The following is a 19,493-nucleotide window of genomic DNA, read 5'->3' as shown; positions in this document are numbered from 1 at the left end:
ATAAGTTAAATTCTGGTAATACTAATAAGGTAAGTATTAAATGTAAATTATTCGAAAATTTTGTTATAATCTCATTAAATTTACAAATATTTACATTAAAAAGAATTGTTAATAAAGTCGTAAATCAATTATATTGACTGTTATAAGTTATTTTTAAGATATGTCAAATTCAATTACTATTAAAACAATTTTCTTAATTATTTAAATTTCTGGGAATAGTACTAAGTCATCTGATACAAGGTTAAAATAAATTTTGATATGTCTGTAGTAATTTTTTACACAAAAATAATTCATAGTATATTATATTAATTAAATTATATTATGATATTACAAATAGAAGAAAAAATATTTTCTAACATCCATCACTAATGGATACAAAATATGTTTCTTTTTTTTTCGCTTTAATATAAAAAGTACTTTGAAGTTACGTTCAGTGACATCTTTGAAGAATTATGACAATTAAAGTTAAAGATCATTGCTACTTGTGAGGCCTTTGTAGTTTTACGGTATGATAATTTTACTCGTGACTGATAGTGTGATATGAAGGTGCATTGATAAGAGGATTTTTTTTTTTTCTTAACAAAAATACTCGTATTTTGACGCGAATCTAAATCAATATGTCTCGAGAAAATGAACAAATTTTAAAACAATTTTACAATTGTTCCATTTTACGTGATGGACAAATTTTAAACGAGGATTTATGGATTCGCAATGGAAAAATAGTGGACCCAGAAAAAATTTTTTATGATGAAAAAATTAAACCGAATATAAAAATCGATTGTAACGGAGCATTAATTTCACCTGGATATATTGATCTTCAAATTAATGGTACTTAATATGAGTATTATATATATATATAATACACACATATATATATACATACATATTACAAATAATTTCATATATTATATAGTGAATAAAATTATGAATAATTTAAAGTAGAAATACAGAATTTATTTGATTTTTGCATAATTAAGATATGTAAAATTGTTGTAAATATTGCTTCTTTATGTTACAAAATTGTTATAAGAAAATTTCAATTTGTATAAAGAACAGTATATAAACATATATGAAATATGATATATAATAAATATTTAATTTTGTATAAAAATGTTGTAAATAATTATAAATATAATTACAATTCATACTATTACTATTTTATTTATTAGGTGGTTTTGGCATAGATTTTACACATAATATTAATAATGCACAACTAGGAATTAATAAAGTAGCTAAAAATTTGCTACAATTTGGTGTAACATCATTTTGTCCAACTTTGGTTACATCACCCAGTGAAACATATCATAAAATATTATCAAATATTATGAAAAAAAAAGGTGGAATACATGGTGCAACTGTATTAGGTATTCACTTAGAAGGACCTTTTATTAGCCCAACTAAAAAAGGAGCTCATCCAGAGATCCATATAAAACAATTTGAAAAAGCAAGTCTCCTAAATATTTTGATCCAAATATTTAATGTATATATGACTACAAATATAAATTTTAATACATTAGTAAATATTTGTAATATACAAATGCGTAAATTTAAATTTATATGATTAATTTTTTAAATTACTGTTTCTAATATTACATGTTAGGGTTTCGAGTCATTAACCGATATATATGGAAGATTAGAAAATGTGTGTCTTATTACATTGGCACCAGAACTTCCCAATGCTCAGTCTGTAATCGTAGAATTGTGTAAAAGAAACATTAAAGTTTCTCTTGGTAAGATATAATTATTGTTTTATTAATTAATAAAGTTTTTATTATTATTAGTTTCGTTATTTTAATATTATTTCAAGTTTAAAAATTTTAGGACACTCCATAGCAAATTTAGGAGAAGGGGAAGAAGCTATAAAAAGTGGAGCATCTTTCATTACTCATCTTTTTAATGCAATGTTACCAGTAATTACACAAAATATATAAATTCCTTTTTAATTTATGGGAAATGCAATATTACAAAATGATAAATTTGTATTTAAAGTTTCATCATAGAGATCCAGGATTGGTTGGACTTCTAACATCTGACCAAACTTCTTATGGCAAAATTATTCATTATGGAATAATTGCTGATGGAATTCATACTCATCCAGCAGCATTACGTATAGCTCACAGAACCCATCCTGAAGGTACATGTACTTTGTTTACAATACATATTTTTTCTTTTAAGTCATAATAGTTAAAAATGTCTTTTATTTAATTTTACATTTTAGGACTCGTTTTAGTTACTGATGCACTGTCAGCATTAGGATTAGAAGAAGGTGTGCATCAGTTAGGGCAGCTTAAAATTGAAATGCATTCAGGATCTGCATATATTGCTGGAACAGATACATTGTGTGGCAGTACAGCAGAAATGTCTAAGTGTGTTCGTAACTTTAAAGAAGTAACAGGTAATTTAAACGTATATGTAATATGTATAATATTTTGATTTTTAAAATTAATTTTTTCAGAACTAAAATTTTATTTAAAACTTTTAATTGATTCTTCTATTGAAAATAAAAGAATACTCTGTCTCTACTCTATCCTCTATCCTCTAGTACTTTGCAAGAGATCTTGTATATCAATAAAGATAGATATCATTCACTAGTAAAGTACTTACTTTTTTCATATACAATTGGTATATAACTACAAAATTTGACTATATATTTGTTTTTCATAGGTTGTTCGATAGTAGAAGCTTTAGAAGCTGCAACTCTCCATCCAGCAAGAACGCTCGGTATTGAAAAAACTAAAGGAGTATTAAACTATGGTGCAGATGCTGATATGGTAATGTTAGATAAAAATTTAGAATTATTGTCGACGTGGATATCAGGAGAATGTGTTTATAGTAAATACAATTGTGCCTCATACTGCCAGTAGAGATACATGATTATGATTCATGATTTCACCAAAGTATTGCTTTTTTGTTGATTATTGTCAGGTCAATATCATTAGAAAATATTCTAAAATTCATATCATGAAATCATAATTGAGTATCAGACAAGTAATATAAGTATATATATAAACATATTTCTCAAATATTGCATTTTTTTTGTGTAATGTGTAATGACTGTAAATGTTAAGCCATAATTTTGTCTACCTATGTATTTAAATTGAGTATTACATATACATATTTTATATACAAATATTTTTACGTATAGTTTGATACATATAAAATGGAGATTAATTTTTATTTTTTTTGTACTTAATAAAATAGAATTTAATGATGCTCATATTTTTAATAACACAAAGTAAGGAAAATTTTGTAACTTCAATCTTTCAAATAACTATAAATAGGCCAGTTATTTTATATAGTAAATTGCATATAGGGTGTACATTCATTTTAATGAAAAAATGTTCGTTATAAAATATTATAAAATAACTTGTTATTTTTTATTCATTTTCTATACCATCTTTTACAAGATTTCCTTGATTTTCTTTCAAATCGAATTGTATATAAAAAATAAATCCAGTATGTAAAATATTTATTTTGTTATTTTTATATATGTCATACACTTAAAAAAAAAATAAATAGATAGGAGATGAATTGTTATTATTTCACTTGCTATAAATCTTCTGTGAAACATGTTGATTAATATTTAATATTTGTTGTTTAATAACATGTGATCAGTATTTATATTTAGATTATTACTACAATTTATGGAATAAATGAAATTGTTAAATATAATATTTTCTTATTTAGAAATACTATTATGTTTTTTTTTTACAACATATTTGAATAGTTAGCAGCACCAATATTTAAATTATATTTTAAACGATATTTTCTAGTCACTTTCGCAAAGCGTTAAGAAATAACTTGCTTAAGCGAAAAATTGGTATTTCACAATAAAATATTGTTATATAAATTGTATACAATTTACTTTCTTGAGGTAAAGTAATGACAGAAAAACGAGTTACGATAGGTTTTTATATTAATAAACGACGTCCTTCAGGTTGCATATATATGGTGAATGTCTAATGCCAAATGAATGTGCTGGAGGAATGTCAAGAATTACCTGTAAAAGGTAGTTTGTACCACTATACAAATATTAATAACTATACTAAGTATTAAAGATATGTATGAATTTAAAAATTTCAAATTATACCGAGAACTATTTCAGAGATTAAGTTAAGATTACAAAAATATTTTCCAATATAAGAATACTGCGAATTTTTGAAATTTTCTTTAATATATACGAACTTTATATATTATTAATAATATATTACATGTGTTATTTACATTATTAAGTTAAGCATAAAAATTTGCAGTATACTGATATAGTGGGAGATATTTTCGGAATCCCCATTCAGAATAAGCATTAAATACCCGTAATTTTAGGTCTTTGATACTCCCAAACTATAATTATATAATTTATTCATGTGAAATCTATTTAAAAAATTCTGAAACTTTTATATTCTTTAATGTTTTAGTACATTAAAAAAAAATAGAAAATACTTTTTCTGGGCAATGAGCTCCAGGTCCTGGAATCTGTGAATGATCATCAGGCAGTTGATAGCGGGCACTTATGCTATAAGCAGGACTTTTCACTCTAACTGCATCTGGTTTAACAACTTCATATGTCCCAGGTCCAGGAACTAAAATACGATCATCCATAGAAATTTTCTGTCTACCCGAGATTGAGTAAGCCGGTGCTGTTTTTTTATTTCCTTCTTTAGTTCCACCAATGGCAGAAGGAATGTTGTAAACATTTGGTGCTATCACAGAACAAAGATAGCAATGAAAAATTTATAACTGATATAATAATTTTATCTATGTTAAATTATAGAATTCAAATTTTTTCCTAATTGTAAATTATGATCAAATATTATTACAGAAATGATTATATAATAATTAATGAAATTAATTTTGAAATTAAAAAATAGACATTTTTTAATAATATATCCTTTATACAAAGATATACTGTAAATATATATATAGCATATTTAACACGTTCACGCCGGCACTGATTTTTGTGTTTCTCACTGTGGGGCGGCGCGCGTATTCATGCATTGCTTGAAGACTGGAGCGTGAGCCACCGGTGGTACACGCCGCCCGATAAGGGACCTGAGTGTGAACCACCGGTGGTACACGCCGGCGTGTTAAGGCGATGGGTATAGTTCTGATGCTTAAGGAAATTGTATACGATAAAAAGGTTAAAGAAAAAAGAAGAAACAATAAGGCAGAAATAAGGAAAAGAATCCTATAAATTTACCTGGAATATCATTTGGTCTATTTATACTTGTTCTAAGACCAAAAGTAAATCGCATTGCTCTTTCCAATAAAAGCATAGCTTTTTCAGGACTGTATTCACCTGGACCTTTAAATAAAATATTAAATCTATTCAACAAATACATAAAATAAAACCAAATGTGGTATATTTTAAAAAATTGTCATACCTGGTATAGAATCCATTTCATGTATTTCAGGCTTAATTCCAAAACTATATTGGGGTGATTTAGTTAAATTTACCTTTTCAGGGTGGTAACTTCCTGGAGCTGGATTTTCAATTTATCAAAATGAATGATTTTTATGCATTATTATAAAAATTTTATAAATTTTACGTTTAAAAAAATAATAGTTTGAACATTGCTTTAAATGTTGCTCACCAGGTACATTGCTAATTTTCTCAGCAGATGATTTTAAACCAAATGAGTATTGTGGTGACTTATCTAAATTGACCTTTTCTGGGGAATAAGTGCCAGGTGCTATAAAATTTTAAAAAGAAATACTTAAATAAAACATTAAATGAAACGATAAAAATATATTTCTTGGTATAGTTGTTGTAACTTGTAGCATTGTAATATATGTGTAATTGAAAAAAACATTTGAATTAATTTTATAATTACAATTTTTATCAATATCTTTCTTATCTGCAGTTTATAAAATTTGAAATGGTAGATGAAATTTATGAAAAATTTATAGCTTTAAAACAAACATGTTAAATTAATGTATTGAAATAAATTTCAATTATAAAGCAGTTACAAAGTTATGCATAGAAGAATAAAAAAAAAATAGCAAAAGCTTTAGTATGCTTACAACAAAAATTTCAGCAATATATATGAAAAACATAAGTTTTAGAGTATTAAGAGTGTTAGATTAGTAACTTTACAATAATTATTTTTAATAATTCGTTAATCGACACCATTACCTGGTGTATACCTAGGTCTATCCAAAAATTTTCTATTACCAAAACTGAAATAAGGTTTATGTTCCAAATTTATTATTTTCTCTGGATAGTAGTCAGCAGGGCCTACCAAAGCAATTAAAACATTAATAGTTGTTTCTAAAATGTTGAAACCTAAACCAATTGAATTTTCGAAATAAAAAGCTTCAGCAATATTCTAAGAAATATTCACCTGGATTATCATTAAGCTTTTCTGGTATTCCTTTTCCTGATAAACTATATTGGGGCCCTCTATCTAAATTTACCTTCTCAGGACAGTATGCTCCAGGTGCTGCGATAATAAGCAGAATACTTAAATCTTTTTATTATAAGTTAATATAATAACAAGTATAAACAAGTAACATTTCTACTTTCATTTTAATTTTTTCATGTAGAAAAAATAAAAATATTGATTTTTTTATTTTATTCACCTGGATTGTCATTATATTTTTCTGGTAATCCTTTACCAGATAAACTGAATTGAGGACCTATGTCCAAATTTATTTTTTCAGGACTATATGTTCCTGGTGCTATTAGAAAAAGTAAATACAAGAGGACATTAATCTAAAAGAATAATAAATTAAATAATAAATCGAATCAAGAAAATTATAAAGAAAGAGAAGTTGACCTGGATTATCATTTGGTTTTTCTAAGATTCCTTTTCCATACAAACTATATTGTGGACCTTTATTTAAATTTATTTTTTCAGGACTGTATGTTCCAGGTGCTATTATAGAAAAAATTATTAAGTTACAAATTTAATCTAGAAAAAATTTAATGTTAAAAATTATAACTAAATAATAAAATAACAAATTAAGTAAATGCAAAATAAGAAAAAACTAACTATACTAACCAGGGGTATCAATTGGTTTTTCAGAAGGCCCTTTACCAGTTAAACTATATTCTGGTCCTTTACTCAAATTCACCTTTTCTGGACAGTAATCTCCAGGTGCTATAGAGAAATAATGGGAGTAATCAAGTAATCTTTTGATAAATCTGTCTATTGATAAATAATAAATAATAATAAATAAAATGGTTATAATATTTTACCTGGATTAGTGTTTGGTTTATCAAGATATGTTCTTAATCCAAAACTATACTGCGGTGCTTTATCAAGATTTATTTTCTCAGGAGCATAAGTTCCTGGTGCTAAAAATTGATTTTTTTTTATTTACATACGTAAATAAATACAAAAGAAGCAAAATTAATCTAAAAATATCACTGTTTCTTCAGCACAATGCTTAATTTAATAAAATTTTTAATTTTAATAATTTTAGAAATTCTTAATTTTTAGTAAAAAATTTCAATTAATATAAAAAATATATATATACTTTTAAATTAAATTTGCTAATTACAAACCTGGAGTATTATCTAGTTTGTCATAAGAAAGTTTTCCACTTAAACTAAATTGGGGACCCTTATCCAAATTAACTTTTTCAGGACTGTAAGTACCAGGAGCTGTAAGAAGGGTGCGTGTTGATATAATAATTGCAATACAAAACAGTACAACTTTTTCTTCATGCAATTACCTGGAGTGGTGTCTGTTTTTTCGAGAGGTGTTTTCAGTCCAAAAGAAAATTGCGGCGTCGTATCCAATTTCACTTTCTCTGGACTATACGTACCTGGCGCTAAGAATAATTTTTTATTCAATTATGTAAAAATAGTTATTATAGATTGTTTGAAAATAATCAATCATTCCAAAATAAATTATGTTTATTAAATTTTTTATTTGAAATTAAATTCTCTAAGATGAACATGTTATTTAATGTTTGGTGACTTCAGATAGTTTGATTAGTATATCATATAGTATTTATTACATGTTAATTAATGGGGTAATTCTTATTTTTTAATGATCAAACTCTTCTTTCCCGCTTTTCAGAATTATTTCAATACAAAAATAATAGTTAAAATATTTAACTTCAATCGAAAAATAGAATGTGTCCATAATTATGAAAGTGATGTAAGTCAATGATATGAAATAAATAATTTTATCGCTTATTTTGTGTTGTATTTATTTACATTAAAACAAGATAAAACTATTTTTGACAAAATAACAAAGACTTGATTCATTAAATTGAGTTCGTAGCTTTTCTGTAATTAATTTTTTTAATTTGTAAAATATTTGAAACGCGAAATTTTAAATATTTCGAACACGAAACTTGTATGACAGGTTACTTTCGTAATCACAAGCACATATATTGTGAGTGATTAAATAATTTTTTAACATCTAAAAATAAGAATCATTTCCATAACGTACATAACATTTTCATCACTAAGATTTATATTTTTTGATTAATTGAGAAAGAAATATTATTTTATATATCGTATTGAACATTCGTCTATCATGAATCAGATTTTCTGATTCAGCTTACTAGTCATTGTTAATTATTAACGTTTTAATATTTTCGTAAATGGTACTGTTTTATTACTAAAGTAATGTAACAACATGGAACGATTTGCGTACCAGGGGTGTTGTCAGGTTTTTCCTCTCGACCTTTTCCAGTGAGACTGTATTGAGGACCTTTGTCCAGGTTTACCTTTTCAGGACTATACGTACCAGGTGCTATAAAAGTAAGTCGACATGTATCGATGGTGGGGGTATATCTCGTTTGCGATTATACATATTTTTACAAAAATATTTTATCATTTTATCAGTCTAGTTTACTAACAGTTTATAACAAGTTACTACTTTAAAAGAACATTTATTACTTCTACAAATAAATGTAGTACTATACATGAATAAAAAGGTATAATGTAAATACATGAAACGTGTTTATATAGTACGAATATCAATAAATATATATTTCTTTATTTTATATTCTACATATTTTGTAAAAGTTTATGATATTTTATGTTTGTCAAATATGTCGATAACAAAAGTTCAACTTATACAATTTTAATTAAGAGTTTTTAATAATTACCTGGGGTGTCGCTTGGCTTTTCGAGGGGAGGTCTCAGACCGAAACTGAACTGTGGTGTATTGTCCAACCTTACCTTTTCCGGACAATAAGTTCCAGGTGCTGATATTAAAACAAAACAATATTTATTAATTTTACCGTAAATAAAAATAACATATTTAAATTCAATTATTTGTACTTCTTTCTAGCGAAATGAATGATAAAACCAATAAGGAAATAATAATATGACAAGAAAAGAAAAATTTACTTCACCACATAATACCTTTAAACTTCTTATAAGAGTTATAAAATGTCAATAATTTTTTTAAATAATTGCAAAAAGATACAGTAATTCTTTGCTATGCAATTTATGTCTAAAAATTGTCTAAATTATAAATGATTTTATAACAGAATATTAATAAAATATTACAAGTGCAAGTTACTACACATGCAATGCAATTATTAAATACATACATAACAAGCGCCATGTTCATTTGCTCCAATCTACTTATAAAAAGTACAACAATAATTTACAAAGAAAAATTTGAATAGGAGAGTTGCAAAATGATCTAAAATTACGTGACTCTGTTATATAATAAAATATAAAGCGAGAGAAAATTGTCGTTTAAAAATATGGTCTAAGATGCAATACCTAAACATTGTACAACGTTTATTCTTCAAGAGGTAGCTATATTTGTGCTTGCCCAGAATTCTCCTCTCTAGGCGATTGGTACAACCAACGGACGGTTGTTCAGCACAGCATCGATTCTTGCTAAGAAATCATTTTTTTCGCATAATGACCGTAGCTTTTAATCATTTTATTATAAAATAAAACGCGTGATTTATTCATTTATGACTAAAAATACGTGTCATTCGTGTCTTAAAATAACTTTACTTTTATTACCAACTTTTTACGCTAATAGTATTTGGAATGTTTCAAATAATCGATATATATCATTTTGCAAAATTAGTAGTGTATATTCGGAAAGTATGTTTAATTACCCGAATACCGATTTAATTGTATTAAATTATAGCAATGATAGGTGTATAAGATATTTTCGAAATACAGGTTAATCAAGTCTAGGATAGAGCAAGATGATGAAATGATCATATCAATATAAATTTGTGTAGTTTAGATTAATTTTTTTGGGATGAAATTCTAAAGAAATAGAGCGATACATGGCGGGTTGCTCTTCGACAGGCGTAAAAAATTTGTATTTTTAAAATTTTGTTAATAAGAAATCAGACAAGATCGAAGATATGTTTCTTAAATAAAAAGAGCTTTTTTGTCACTCTTCACTGCCAGCTCTTTGATTAACCTGCATATTCTGTATATTCTTAATATCATGTATACTTTGTTAAATTAGCAAGACAAATTTTATTTTTTGAAAAATATGGAAAATCGATTAACTAATTGGTTATTGTTTAATTAGTGTTTGTAAAGATAGAGAGTCAGGTAGATGCAAAGTTTATTGCTGTGATGTACTTAATTACCAGGAATATCGATCTGTTTGTCCAGTACAGATTTCAAGCCGAAACTGTACTCAGGGGTTTTGTCGAGATTCACTTTTTCGGTGCAATAGTCATTCGGCGCTACGGTTAAGATGGGATTATGGTTGAAATTTATCATAAAAATGAAGATATTTAAAAAAAATATAACATAAAGGCCATAAATGATGAAATATGCAAGAATATTTCCATCGCGAGATTTTACATTATTTAAAGAAAAGAATTTATTGAACTATTACGTTAAACTAGTTTAAAATCAAAAAAGAATATTTACGTGAACAATATCATAATTCATATAACAAATGATTTGTTATTTTATATATTTTTTGGAACTTTTACGATATTTAAAAATAAATCGATGTTGCAGTATTTAAACAAATATGGAATGATTTTAAAGTAACTTTGAAGTGAAAAGATATGATTCTTTTCATCCATAATAACAGTTAATAATTGTATTTTAAATAAGAAATGTAGAAAGAGCTTTTGCATTTTCTTACACATATATTTTCAATCATTTCAGGTGGTATATTCTCTATTTTATGATTATTATAATTTATTTGTTACTAAGTCGGGAAAATAATTCTAATTTTTCTAATTTAAAATTCATTTTCCTTATATCTGCCTTGTTACGATATATATAGATGACTCATACTCACCAGGAGTAGAACTGATCTTCTCAGTTTGAGTTTTGATGCCGAATGAATATTTTGGCGAACTGTCCAGAATAATTTTTTCGGCTTTCTCTGGATTATAATCGCCAGGCGCTGGTGTTACTTCCTGTTTCATAGATTTCACGCGGCCATGTAACGATGATGCTGGTACTGCTTCTTTTCCTGTGCACACGAGAACAAAATTTAACATATTTTATCAATAATTCTTTAAGTGTACCGGCAAAGATAAAAAGAGAAACAAGAAGTTTACTTTGAAAAGTAATATAAAATATTTTATTACGTATAGAGAATTTTTCTCTATAAAATTAATCAAATTCTTTTAATCTCGCTAAAGGAAATTCGATCATTTTATATTCTTTTTAAATAGTAATTACATTCGTAATGTTTTTAAAATTCATTCAATTTAATTAAGATTATTATAAAATAGAAAACACGAACAACGTACAATATAATAAGCTTCGAGAAGAAGTGATTATTAGGAAAAAGCAAAGGAATTTCGTGAATAATGCACATTAAAAAGAGTACATTCTTATGGAACATAACTGCTCTGAAGTTTGATCGATACTTCATTTGAACACGGAATGACGATGTCCAGACTATTCGTTTCGTGCTTGCACATCGTTATTGTCCCGACTACGTAGTAACTCAAATTTTAGATTACTATTAAAATTGTTATTACTATCAAATCAACGATGCAAATTGCTTTTCAATTTATATGTAGAACTTCTTTGACAAACAAAGATAAACAGCTAATACAAACATAATAGAAAGAAATTAGTATAAAAAGTATCTTATTTGACATTTTTCTCAAGTTATAAGTTAATAAAAAGTTCACACGAATCCAGCATTACAAATTTAGATTTAACAAATGAATAAATTATCTTGCCTTTGGCACTGAGACCGAAAACATTGTATTGACCAGGACCCGGACCAGGACTGCCATTCTTTGTCGCATGTCTAGAAATGAGATTACAATTATCTTAATAACAATTGGATATATTTATACCCTGAATTATGTTTATGCTCTTATTCATATGAGTTTCTAGATTTTACTTTGTCAAAATTCATATTTTTCTAATTAGTATATCAAGACATAAAGGATACTATGTAAATATTTGTTGTATTTACTAATTTTATATTTACGAAGTTTTAGTAATAGAAATAAATGCATAATTTATATTTCGTATTATAATTGTGTCATTATTCTCGATCAAATTTATAAATGAATCTACATATCGTACCGGCTTCCAAATGAAAAAGCTGGTGCTCTGCCTCGTTTCGAGTCGGGTGCAGTTTTTCCTAAAAGTTCAACTTGTGTTTAGAATTTTCTTAATAAAAGAAGGATAAGATGTATAGATGGTTAAAGAGGGCCAATTATACGAGTGTATTAAATATTTGAAGTATACTGCTTGACATCTAAAAATTTACGTACTTTTTAAATGGTGTAACATTAATTTTTTGTTTTTTAAGTAACTCTCATCAAGCTTAACAATACTGACTTAAAACATTTTCTTGCATTTCGCATAGTTAGTGAAGTATAATTAAAAATACTTTCTAGATGGACAGGGTGGAGGCGAAATATATGTACTACGAACTTTTTTCTCCAGATAATTATTGCAGATATCTGCATGACTATCTTTTTAAATTAAGCAGCTGAAGGGAACCAATTATTTGGCGTGCATTACATTTTTGAATAGATAATATATTTATATAGTAATTACCGATTAATGGCGGTAATGTTACACAAGCAGGACCTGGGCTACTATACTCTGCAGCGATGGGACCTCGTCTCTTTGTTGGTGTCCACGGTCTTTGTGTCATGCCACCCATATTTTCAATAATGCACACTTACTTTTTCCTAAAAAAGAAACGAACAATGATAGCTTTTAATATTCTATTAATTATTGAAGCATATTTCTTGATAATTTTAAAAAATTAGGAAGAAGGAAAAATAAAAAAAATTAAGGAAATTTAAAAACTGGCGCACAGTGACGTGATTTTTCAGCTGATATCACATATATATATACCTTATTTTTGTATTTTATAAATTTCAAATATATATTTAAGTCGTTTCTAAGTTTCTCCTTATCAATTTTACAAATAAATTTGTTTTTAGATATAAATTTAGAATAATTTGTTTCATTTATTTATTTATTTACTTAAAATTTTTAATAATTTATTTCATTTATTTATTTATTTTTAGTATATAATATTTCGAGAAACTATTTTTAGTATCTATACGTTAAAGTAGAGACTTCAAGCTTTAAAACGAGCTAAAGTTGATTGTTATGCAATGTTTCTTTATGAAGTCACAGCAGTTCGAAGATCTGTGTGTCAAATACTTTTTAATAATATAATTTCTTAATTATATTGTTTAATATATTGTATAAACAGCTATAAGCAATCTCGAATTAATACTACTCTTTCAATCTAGCAAGATCTTATTTTACGGTAACTTCCTAAACTTCTAGCCCCTTACCGTGTGCTACCTTACTGCGCAAAATACACATATATATGCAATAACAATAGACCCTCCGCTTACAGCTAAATGGATACTGACAGACTGCGTCATTCTCGTAAGTGTTTCTCATTGTCCCAATTATAAATCTCTGATCTCGGGACGTATTCCTCTGAACACTGTAGGTGCATAATCGTGCAGTGTTCCTTTTTTGTAATCGGATGCGTTTCTCGTGCATGTTGCTTATAGTGCATGATTAGAGTGTGAATGCGATCCATGTATCTGTTTTCCTTTCCTTTCCTATCCATTACCCCGATACTGGGACCATCGTGGTCCTCCAGGGACTCTTGCGGTTTCTTTCCCGGGACCTACGTACTCAGTAGCAGTGGCATTGATCACTGCTAAACCCCCTTGATTTTATCCCACTAGAATCGTCCCAGAGGCCTGATAATTTCTACCAAGCTTTCTCTCCTACCTTATCGTCCTAAGTGCAGGGTGCATATGAAGGGATAAATATATTCTGAAATTTTTTTAAGCGTTCCACAATGCAGGACTTCTTGAAAACCATAGTACACTCGATAGTAAATCGTCGTACGATGGTTTCTTCGCGAAGTAGCAGCAGTTCAGAAATCGAGAATTTTTCCACGATAATTTCTTGATCCCTTAATTGTGGCGATGAGTATGTAATATATGTATAATCTATTAAAAAATATTCGCTACAAGATTTATTACGATTCGTGGTAGTTTAATAAATTTCATATTCAACTTTTCCTTCTTAGTCTTCGACTGTAATAAATAGTATTAATTGACTTTTTATTTGAAAAATATAAAGATTTAAATATATAGATTTTAAATACGAATCTTTAAATATCAAGATGTATGTAAATAGTGCAATACGATAGTGCCAAATAGCGTGTTACATGCAACGAATATCATAGATCATGATGATTAAATATTTCCAAAAACCTTGGAAATATCAGAAATAAATGTTTCGAGGACGTATTATATCGGAACTGGTCTCCTTTCCTTTTTCCCACCATAGTAGCACGCTACTATAATATTTTCCTCTATTGGGCTCCCATTACCTACTAACATGATGTTTGATTTATGACCATGATTACAGCCTTATTCAATCACGGCTACTTATAATTTTTCGATTGATTCTTAATTAACCAAAAAAACACCCACAAATCATAAAGACGCGTTATACCGTCGTTTGCTCGTTCAATGTCACGATAATGTGCAGAAAAACGTACTGAACGATTATAGATAACCGTGGAGATTCCTTTGGAATTGTGCAATGAACACGACCTCGAAAGACGGGCCACGAAAGAAACGACTCACGAACAACCATATAAGAATATGTCCATGGTGGGTATCCAGAATCGCCCACCATTCGACATTGGACTGAATAAAACATGAATATCACAAAATGTACAACGTTCAAATAAGCCAAACAAATACAGGTCAAACAGATGACTCATGACCCACTTATAGTACTTTGCTGATACATACACGTATATCAATAGCATTCTAATAGTTGTAAGTGGTACGATGTCCGAGTTGATCTGGATTATGGAAATTAATATAACCTGTTATTCTTTTCCCAAGAATACAAAATATCGTTGTGTCTTTTATGGTTAATGAAGATCTTTCTCGATTTGGCAGTATTTCATTTCCTAAACAGAAGGTTCTTTAATTTTAAAAAATGTATTACTTGTGTTTCATTTTTGTGAGAAGAAAAAAGAATTAGAAGCAGGGGAAATGATAAATATGAGAAATAAAAGAAGAAAGAAAAAAGATAGAAAATGCAAAGAAATGAGTGATACGGTAAGAAAGTAAGAAAAGACAGAAGAAAAGAAAAAGGAAAAAAGGAAACAATGACAAAAGATATACCCTGAATATTTTTTAAAAATCTGAAACAAGTTTTAAGCATAAAAATTCATCTTAAGAAAAATATGAAGAAGTAATAAGACACGTATTTCTCATTTTTCAAAATTGCACTAAGTATTCATTTTTCGAAAGTATATAAAGTATATAAAGGTCTACATTTCTACGATATTTTTGTTTTATTTTTACTCGTAAGAGACGGCAATAGAGTTTATACGAAATTTATACGTTGATAAAATTCATACTGTTGTGTAATTTTTCGTTAAAACTGCACTGTTTTCTTTCAACTCTTTTCTCTTTTTTTTAAGTAAGATATCTAAATTAAAATTTACCTTATTTATTTTTATTTTTTTTTTCAAACCGATTGAATAAAATTATAAGTTATTATTACCTAGTTATTACCAGGAACAAGTAATAACTAATATCGCTGTATGATGTAATCTCACAAGAAAAATTAAATATTGGTCATTCCTTGAGAAGGGTCAAGCTGACTATGAATTTCTACTTATATGACGAACACAAAAAGTGTTACAGGTCACGTGACCGAGTTACGTCTCGAAGGTATACGAGATGTTTTCATAATTATCGAGAATTCAATCGAATTTGCCCAATATGGCAAACACGAGGAACTGTTGATCAGTCACATTACATATATTAAAGTGTGATCTCACTAAGTATGGTAGGCTTCAGAAAATAGGATACAGGAAAAAGGATCTGATCTTTATCTAAATTTTATCTATAAACATAATACAACGTTATTTTCGATTAATAAAGAATAAGATTAATATTCAGAATAGAATATATCAAATATAAATATTAGAAAACATTTGTTATTAATTAGTATTGCCATAACTTATATTCCTAATTAGTCACGAACCATAACATTAATTCCGTCTTCTTCTCACAATTTTTTAAATCGTAATTATAATTTTTCTCTAAACATCGGAAGTATCTGGGACGTATAACTCATCCCCATAAGAGGTCAAGACTTCATCTGCGTATGTACATATATATATATATTTACTCGCAAGCAATTCGTGATTCTTGTTTTGGTTACACGAAGTGTTAGCTTCCTCTTTGACTATATTTATATCTCTGACGAGAAACTTTCATCTCCGTATTCGGCCGAAGAAACGCTACGAATTTTTTCATCCACGTACACAAATCCTTTCGTTTACATACGAATGTGCACGCGTTTCATTAGATCATTCACCATTGTTTAAAACATAGAAGGACTCAACCATTTCGAAACGTCTCGCTTCAGCACACAGAGAAAGTAGCGGACAGATCGACAAACCTGTAATAGTCACGGAAGCATACGAAGCTATTTTTCTCCATACTTTCTTGTATAGTATTTTGTAGTAAGATTGCTTTTTGAGAACAGTTTGAAAATTTCGTTGATGCTTTTGATAGACACAAACGAGTCAAATGTAACTAAGAATTAATTTCTTCCGATATTGTGATACGAATCATAACCCAAATTTGCGAAAGTACCTTTCTATATAAAAGTCCCATTTGAATTTCTGATTTAGAAAAATAAAATTATACTTTCTTCGTGGAATGTATTTGAGAAAAGCGATGTTCTTTAAAGTTAATTATTGTGAAATTCTTTATTTTTTTTCTCTATTATCTAACAACATTATTAGGCATTCGTGAGACATAACATAGCAATCACGTAACTCAGCCCTGACTAAAATATAATTTCCTTATTTTTTTAAATTGTTAAATTTATAAAAATATTATAAAGATAACATAATTTTGCAAAATTTGTAGTGTAATGCCCATTAAATAAATCTATAAATAAATCCATAAATCCACGTATTACTAAATATCATTTTACATTTTTTCAACGTTATAAAATCTTTGAATAAAAATAAGAAAGAAATTAAAATCATAATTCGTTACATTTGATTACTAAATTTATCAGAAAATCAACGTTAAAGTAAATTCACAGCAAATACACTTAAAAACTATACTTTATATTTTGAGATATACATATGCTTCGATATTTTTCACTGAAATAGAAATTCAGAAATATACATTTAGTTCGCATTTTCCTTATCATCGCCGTAAACGTCATAGGAAGAAAGTGTTTATTTTTAGTCAATTGTTTATTTTGTTTATCAACGATGGCGTATTTCTAAGTACTTTAACAATTTAAGTATTACATGTTATCGTTATATATTGCACAATTCAATACTTTATTCACATGAATCATCGATTTTCTGGAATAATAATAATACTACGGGACAAATCGCCATTTTTGCCTTTTGTACCGTCGCCGTCAGCGAATTCATTAATACACGATGATGACATAATGTTTGTTTACAGCACGCTGAATTACTCAGAATTACTCATCGTAGAGATCTCTTACGGCATAAGTGTAATTGAAGCCGAACCAACCTTGACAATAAGAGTATTTGATTTTTTTATTCTATGTATTATTTAAATAGGAAAATTTTAATAAAATATTGCTTAAATAAAACAACTGTAAAATAATACTGTAAAATAATACTTTTCAATAACTATAATTATAACAGTAATTGTTAAATTTATCAATGTAAACATAAGGCGTCATAATGCGAAAAATACATACATACTTTTATATACTACGATACTATTTACATTGTACACGATCAGTGAAGGTACATGACGTTGATGTACGTCACGTTTCATTTCATTGAGAAAAATATCTTCGTTTACTAAAAAATTATATTCCTATTTCCAGTATTTATTTTTCCGCTATAAATTCATGTTAATAAATGTAAAGAAATATAAACAGATTTTAATTAATACATCACCAGTAATTCAGCTTTTCTTACATTTTCTTACATAATTCACTAAAGTAGTATTTCACTTTCATATTTCATACTATAAAATTTTCATGATAAATAATTTCGATAGTATTGAAATAACGCAAGATAGTTCGTAAATTCTTTTGAAATATTTTTAAAAACGCTAACTTCACGTCTAACTGGTTCGACTGGTAACGTATTAAAAATCTCGATTAGATACGTGATATTATTTACCTTAATTTTGCGAAACGTATTACAAAGTAATAACAGTTTGTTGTCAAAGAGAACCGTGAACAATAACAAAATAACAGAAGTTCGTTAAAGAAGCAGAAGCACCAACTCGTTACCGCGATATCTACACTTGAGGTATGTTCTTGAGCAACTGAAGATTAAACGTCGCGCTATCGAGGCATGTGCTTCTTTACCCCTACCATGCGATTGTTAAATGTGATGCGATTAAAACCAGTCGATGCGCATGCGCCTTCAAACCGCGGCTAACCTTTATGGATAAACAACTTTGTCCCTTAATTTGGAATCGAATTTGTCAGTGAATACTGAATATTTCTTTTATTTCTTTTATTTCTTTCTAGAAAAATGTGAAGTAACGTATGTAATACCTTAAAAAAAAAAATATTAATGTTAATTTTGTTATGGACTTTGAGTTCTTTTTAAGTTATCATGTTTTTGTACTGTTAGAAAATTGTAAAAAAGTAAGAAAAATTAATTTTTAATGTATTTAAGAATGAAATTCGTAAGTATGAATAAATATTTTTTTACAAAATTGATAAATATTATCTAGGGAAGACTTACATTTTTATTATATTTATATTATATTTCAAGGTTTCAAATATTCATATCGTAAAAGTTTTTATCGAATGTATCGTACGAGAAGAAGAAATAAGATACTAATAAGAAACGTAAGTATAAATTATAACGAAATAATATTCTTCTCTTTTAAAAAATTGTTTCCTGGAAAAACACATGATAATTACAGAAAAAATACTAAAATATTAGAAGAAAAATATATTTTTGAAAGCAACGTTTTTGATGTCATCTACTTACATAGAAAGGATCTCCTTGGCTCCTTTATTGGATATAGTCGATTTCGCAACCTACGCACCCTAA

The 19,493-nt window shown here is 27.5% G+C and overlaps 2 protein-coding genes across 7 annotated transcripts; one reads left to right on the top strand and one right to left on the bottom strand.

Moving 5' to 3' along the window:
- The first annotated feature begins 516 nt into the window (after positions 1–516).
- Positions 517–2,925, top strand: LOC108550816 (N-acetylglucosamine-6-phosphate deacetylase). The gene is made up of 7 exons (XM_017904690.1): positions 517–828; positions 1,170–1,480; positions 1,601–1,730; positions 1,822–1,910; positions 1,990–2,134; positions 2,219–2,395; positions 2,665–2,925. Exons 1-7 carry the CDS (start codon positions 618–620, stop codon positions 2,862–2,864), a joined length of 1,263 nt encoding a protein of 420 aa, XP_017760179.1. The 5' UTR covers positions 517–617; the 3' UTR covers positions 2,865–2,925.
- A 942-nt stretch (positions 2,926–3,867) lies between these two features.
- On the bottom strand, positions 3,868–18,737 carry LOC108550807 (mucin-1). Of its 6 annotated transcripts, XM_017904674.1 has the most exons (21): positions 18,603–18,737; positions 12,947–13,083; positions 12,467–12,524; positions 12,112–12,182; positions 11,211–11,387; positions 10,540–10,638; positions 9,070–9,168; positions 8,613–8,711; positions 7,678–7,776; positions 7,508–7,606; positions 7,199–7,297; positions 7,002–7,100; positions 6,777–6,875; positions 6,580–6,678; positions 6,342–6,440; positions 6,134–6,235; positions 5,592–5,690; positions 5,382–5,480; positions 5,198–5,302; positions 4,441–4,700; positions 3,868–4,000 (listed from the first exon to the last, which is right to left on the bottom strand). In XM_017904674.1, exons 2-21 carry the CDS (start codon positions 13,053–13,055, stop codon positions 3,917–3,919), a joined length of 2,154 nt encoding a protein of 717 aa, XP_017760163.1. In that variant the 5' UTR covers positions 13,056–13,083; positions 18,603–18,737; the 3' UTR covers positions 3,868–3,916. The 6 variants fall into 6 exon arrangements, with proteins under 6 accessions (XP_017760163.1, XP_017760165.1, XP_017760167.1 ...); XM_017904676.1 differs by lacking the exon at positions 6,777–6,875; XM_017904677.1 differs by lacking the exon at positions 6,134–6,235 and having other exon boundaries at positions 3,870–4,000.
- Positions 18,738–19,493: the final 756 nt, after the last annotated feature.

The sequence above is a fragment of the Eufriesea mexicana genome, unplaced genomic scaffold (genome assembly GCF_001483705.2).
Source record: "Eufriesea mexicana isolate 0111107269 unplaced genomic scaffold, ASM148370v2 scaffold2977, whole genome shotgun sequence".
NCBI lineage: Eukaryota > Metazoa > Arthropoda > Insecta > Hymenoptera > Apidae > Eufriesea > Eufriesea mexicana.
Note: the sequence above shows the minus strand (reverse complement) of the source record. Positions and strands in the feature narration are given on the sequence as shown.

Bases quoted from the DNA above. Each gene is read 5' to 3' on its own strand.
- LOC108550807 (XM_017904674.1), bottom strand. From the start codon at position 13,055: ATGGGTGGCATGACACAAAGACCGTGGACACCAACAAAGAGACGAGGT. The intron at 5,691-6,133 runs GTAATGGTGTCG...AAAATTTTATAG, and splicing joins TAGACCTAGGTATACACCAG to CACCTGGCACTTATTCCCCA. The intron at 4,001-4,440 runs GTATTTTCTATT...TACCTTTTACAG, and splicing joins GAGCTCATTGCCCAGAAAAA to GTAATTCTTGACATTCCTCC.
- LOC108550816 (XM_017904690.1), top strand. From the start codon at position 618: ATGTCTCGAGAAAATGAACAAATTTTAAAACAATTTTACAATTGTTCC. The intron at 829-1,169 runs GTACTTAATATG...TTTATTTATTAG, and splicing joins TATTGATCTTCAAATTAATG to GTGGTTTTGGCATAGATTTT. The intron at 1,911-1,989 runs GTAATTACACAA...TTGTATTTAAAG, and splicing joins TTTTTAATGCAATGTTACCA to TTTCATCATAGAGATCCAGG.